The sequence below is a fragment of the Arachis ipaensis genome, chromosome B9 (genome assembly GCF_059453495.1).
Source record: "Arachis ipaensis isolate K30076 ecotype BB chromosome B9, ASM5945349v1, whole genome shotgun sequence".
Classification (NCBI taxonomy): domain Eukaryota; kingdom Viridiplantae; phylum Streptophyta; class Magnoliopsida; order Fabales; family Fabaceae; genus Arachis; species Arachis ipaensis.
This window is the reverse complement of record NC_142444.1, coordinates 112,244,246-112,249,857: the sequence shown is the minus strand read 5'-3', so window position 1 is coordinate 112,249,857 and position 5,612 is coordinate 112,244,246. Positions and strand designations below refer to the sequence as shown.

Sequence of the window (5,612 nt, the reverse complement as noted above, 5' to 3'; positions counted from 1 at the left end):
ATTTTGTTGGTAGAGAGTTTTAATATTCCGATCATTCACATATAAGTTTGTAATTTGTAAAAGGGAGATTCGATCCTTCACATATCACCTTATAAAAAGGAGAGTTGTATAGCTCTTTTTCTTAGAGTGTGATTCTCTAAATTATGAGGATTTATACACAAATTTGGAGAAAATATTGTGAGGTACAGTAATACTCGAGTTATACTTGAAGTTAGAATTACTTTCAGTTCTTAGAGTCGGAATCTGTAAGAGGAGTGAGACTTAATACACAAATAATGAGAAATTTCATAAGGTATATCAAAGTTCTTTGAATTGTAGTTGTTTAGAGAGATACTCTCATTTAGAGTGAAAGATTATAGAGATACAAAGAAAAAGGTAAGAATCACATGTTTTGTGAGCTCTTCTTTTTTTTTTTTTTTCTTTCTTTCTCTAATGAATGCTAAAATAGAATCTTTGTAATCTATGTATGATATAAATATGTATGTGAGTATAATCCTTATCAAGCACCTTATAAGTTTGATATATAATGGAATATCTTTGACATTTTGGTGGAGAGGACTAGATGTAGTTAAAAAGGTTATATGAAATTAGAATAAAATCCAAATTTGCAATCTCTCTTCTTTAAGCTTTTTACATTTTTTTATGTTTATTTTAAAGTGGTGTGAAAAATACAACTCTTATAAGTTCTTGGGGTTTGTTTGAGAGTCCGTTAAAAAGCTGCTTTTTATTTTTAATATGGAGGATAGGTTGGTGTGTTGCAGTGTTATGGAGAGCACAGACATGTAGTGTCAGGAGAGCACAACTCAGACTGAGGGAGTTAGATACAGGAACACAAAGGTCCGTTTTCTTTTATACCAACTCACATATTCAAGAAAATATTTTTTTATACAAATTCGGAAAGTCTGTTTTCTTTGTATATGAAAAAAAAAACTAATCGAATGCTCCGTTTTCCTTTTATAAAAAAAAAAAAAACTAATCGGACGGCCCGATTAATTAACCGTGAATTTCAAATTCTCTCTTTCAAAACTCGGACCATCCTATTTGGTAACCCAATTTTTTTTAAAAGAATTCGGATGGTCCGATTTCTTGCACCATGTTTCAGCCAAAAGTTGTCCCACATCCATGTATAGCACCTCCATCCTCCATATCAATGCATAACACACGCATGGCATATCTAAATTAATAAGCCTTAAAAAGTATTATAGTACGTTAATGTTCGCTCTTTAATTTAAATTATCTAAATCCAAGTGGTACGAAAAAATAAAAGTACGTTCTCTAGGGGAGAAAATTTATCTTTATCCTTACTAGTTACTACGCAATTCACCATCTCTAGACTATATTTGTGTTTATTAACTAACGTTCTTCAGTTTATCTTTTCCTAACAGCATTCGCAGATTCAGACTGGAAAATTTGTCCAGACTCAAGAAGGCGAGTCTCTTGTTATTGCTATTTTCTTGGATAGTCCCTATCTTCACTAGCTCTTACTTCTCTCTCACCATAATCAACTCTACACTTAGAGCAGGGAGTTTCACATTCTACAAAATAAGTTGCTTCATATCACTTTATAATCATTCGTTTAGTTTTTTTTCTTTTTTAAATCTCTCGTGTAAAATAATTTTTTGATAACCCTCTTTAAAATATTTTTGGTCGTAAATGAGTATAGTTCAAGAAAAAACACTTCTCTATTATTCAACGTTGTACATAGATTTTATATCTTAATTGATACAGATGCACAAGACAGAATAACATAAATTAGAATCTTATCAAAATGTTAATTTTACCCCATATTGCAACCATCAGTACTCCACCATCAACCACCCCCTTCAATAACTTTAACTCATTCACAAATTCAGGACTACAAAACAACACAAGATTTAAATTATTATATCTAATATCTAACAGAGGAATGTGAAGAGCAATATATTAATATATTAAAACTAATGGAAATTAAAGCTGAATACAAATAAAATTATGAGCATAATAAATACACATGAAATCACTATCAATATTGAGTTATGCTTATGCACACTCTAGCTACACTTTCACTATGAATCTGAAAGATTGGCTAACCAGGGAAGCAATTTTTCATGGACTAATTCAGGTCTATCATCATGAGGACAATGTCCAACCCCTTCAAGTACACACAGTTTCACATTTTCCTTTTCAGAAGCCAATGAAGAAAAGTACTTTCCAACAGGTCCATCAAGTGGAGTGAAAGGATCTTCATTTCCCCACAGAAGTAAGACCGGCACCGAGATTTTCGGCATCAACTGCACCGGGTTCGGCCCCGGCGGCCCTGTTACGATCGATACAAATGCATCTAATGCTCCTTCATCGTTTGCCGGTTCCCTAATGATCTTCACATACAGTGTCAAAATGCAAATTCTAAGTAACAAAAGAAGATAATTATAATAAGAAGCAAACAACAAAATTGTTAACTTACCTCCACCAGTTCTTCATCCACAGACTCCTTATCGCCGTACACTGAACTCAGAATGTTCTTCAAATTTTCTCTGCATTTTAAGCAACACACGTTTTAATTCAGATTGCTTCGTCAAAAATATAAGCAAAATTTGGAGATAATACCTCTGTTTAACACGCTCGAAAATGGCTGAGGCGATTCCCTTTTGCTTCAATAAAAAATCAACCAGCCAAAGCAATGGTAAGACTAACTTAATCCTCCAGTCATCAACAATTGCTTTGTTGTTCATGCCACCAGCACAGTTTAACAGCACAATCCCTCTAACAAGTTTTTGACTTGAATCTGGGGGTTGAAGTCTATAACTCACAAATTAGGCAAAAAAGAAGTTGGATATGCAAACAACTTGAGGATTTACCAAATATACCTGAGGCTGCAATGACACAAGCAAGACTTCCAACAGAGTTTCCGATTAGTACAGTTGGCTTCTTAATGACTTCCTCCAAGAAATCCAGGATCAACTGTTGATAGCAAATAGCGCACTCGAACATGGTAAGTTTTGGCAACGGTGGACAGTTTAATTTCAGATGAAGGCTCAACAAAGAGTTACCTCAGCCCATGTTTCCATGGTATATGAAAAGCCTGGTGGCTTCTCGGAAGCACCAAAACCAAGAAGATCAATGGCATAGACAGTATAATTCTGGGACAGTGTGTTTATATTCCTGGAAAGAAAAAAGCCTCAAATTACTTAAATTGGGATTGAATTTGCGCTCAATACATGGTCAGATCAGTACACTCTTTAGTGTAGTTTCCATCTATCCGAAATTCCGAAATTAACGGAGCATATTAGTAAGACTAAAACAGTAAAACCAGAGATACCATTCTGCCATGATTTGATTTTGAATTTTAAACATCTGAAATCTACATAGCATGATAGTATCCTCATTGGTCCATGCTAGATAGATATCCTAAGTTCCTAACTTTAACACTTTACGTACTAGTTTCACTATGCTAAAACTAACACAGGAGATAGGCAGGGATGGCAAGGGGGGAAGCCCGGCTTGCCCCGCCTAATGAGGGGTCCTGAAATCTCACCCTGCCCCTTCTAACAGCGGGCTGGCAGGCCAAGTTCGCCAAATCTCTTTTTTTTAATTTTTTTTTACTATTAAGTATTAAATAATATAAATTATCAAAAAAAAGTATTAAATAATATAATAATTACACAACCATTTTAATAAATTTATAATTTCTAAAGATATAAAAATATTATAATTTCTAAATTAACAAACATTAAAGTCTTTATAATTAAAAAATATATAATAAACATAATAATAAACCAAATTTTTTGAAACAAAATACTAAAACCAACATTGTCCAAAAGTAAAATAAATATTCTCCAAAATACATAATTAAATATCTACAAGTTTAGAACATAATCAATCAAACATAAAACATAATCCAAAATACTAAATTAGAACATTTTTAAAAAATTATAAACCCGACCGAAAGCCCGCCCGTCAAAGCCTACGGTTTAACATAGGTTAGGCGAACTTTTGATGTGTGGTGGTCTCTCTGCAAACAACCAACCAAACCAAGATCAGTTACTATAACAGTAGGAACTAACTTATTATTTCTTTTTTCTTTTTCCCTTCTTTCTTCTCGATCTATCAAGCATATGCTAAAATTTGGTGATTTTGCAAATTTCCGGGAAAAAGGGTGATGGGATAACCAGAATCACTGTACAATATATGGAAATGGGATTCTGGCAAAATAGTGAAAATAAAACCCTGATTGGAAGCTTAAAATTTAGGCAGTGATAACATTCACTAATATAATTAGCTTCCAAATTAGAGAAGGAAAACAATTCCAATTAGGGTAATAACTAATAACTAAAAGTATGAAACCAATTGAGGTAATTTTATCATTATCATTATGATGTTATGTTACGCTCCATTTTACATGTGGCTAGAAATGAATGCAGCATAAGAAAAAGTTATAAACAAGGATAAATATCTCAAAATGGGTGGATGAGAAAAGAAAAGAACAACAGCAGAAGAAAAAGTGATAGTAGTGAGCCAAATAATTACCTGCGCCAGTGAGGAATAGAGGCACCAAATCCATGGACAAGTAGCAAAGGAGGGTACTCCTCATCAGATGAATCATCATCATCAGGGGATGCGAAGTAGTTAATGGAATACTGACCCTTCCATTGCCATTTGAGGCACTTGTTCTTAATCCTTTCTACCTCAGAAAAGGTTCCAGAAGCAGCAGGTTCTGCTGTAGTAGAAGAAGAAGTGGAGGAGTTGACGACGAAATTACTAGTTTGGTGAAAAGAAGCAGGAGCATGATGAAGCCTGCTAGTTGTTCTTGTTCTTCTTTTTGCTGAGGCGAAGAAATGGGCACTAGTGCTGCTGAGTCTTTGAAGGTGTGAGGGAGAGTGTGTTTGCAATCTCAGAAATAAAAGTGAAGAACGAACAGCACTTGCCACTTCCATTGCCTTTAATTACTCTTATCCCAACACCTTCTTTGTGTTCAACTTTATGTTGCGTTTAATGAACTTTTATTTTTTCTTTATTTTTTCTATGCAAATACTAAATACAATAATACGACAAAAATGTTATTCTGTACATAGACGTTAATTTATACAAATTAGTGAAATTACTAGTAGGGGTGTGCATGGGTCGGGTGAAACCAGGTTTGATGTGATCTAGATCCGACCCGAAATATATATCGGACCTATTTGTTAGACCCGAACCCGATCCTAGACCCGATGAAACCTATATACTTTCGGGCCACGATTATACCGGGTAAAAACCGGGTGAAAACCGGGCCGTTAACATTATATTACCTTGATATCTTCTTGTAAGTTAGCATGTAAAAATATCCAAATTTCCAAGACTCCAACCATTATTTGACATGGTAAAATTCACTTAGAAAAATATAATAAGAACTAACTCTTCTCTAAAATTAAAGCATAACCATAATCAATACTAATATTGCCTAATAACACCAAATATTTAAATCAATACAAATAACACAAGATTATGTATTAGTCTAAAGTCTTATGCATTTTAAACATAAAACATTAACTTATAGTCTTATATATAATGACTAATAACACAAAATATTAAGGTTTACAATACTTAAATTTCACATAATAATAGCCATCATCCATCACTAATAACACAAAATA

The 5,612-nt window shown here is 33.6% G+C and overlaps 1 protein-coding gene across 1 annotated transcript; it reads right to left on the bottom strand.

The window, feature by feature from the left end:
• Nucleotides 1–1,909: 1,909 nt before the first annotated feature.
• LOC107619559 (alpha/beta-Hydrolases superfamily protein) lies at nucleotides 1,910–4,975 on the bottom strand. Its single transcript, XM_016321848.3, has 6 exons — nucleotides 4,507–4,975; nucleotides 3,030–3,141; nucleotides 2,847–2,940; nucleotides 2,587–2,764; nucleotides 2,444–2,513; nucleotides 1,910–2,357 (listed from the first exon to the last, which is right to left on the bottom strand). Exons 1-6 carry the CDS (start codon nucleotides 4,911–4,913, stop codon nucleotides 2,046–2,048), a joined length of 1,173 nt encoding a protein of 390 aa, XP_016177334.1. The 5' UTR covers nucleotides 4,914–4,975; the 3' UTR covers nucleotides 1,910–2,045.
• Between the last annotated feature and the right edge of the window lie 637 nt (nucleotides 4,976–5,612).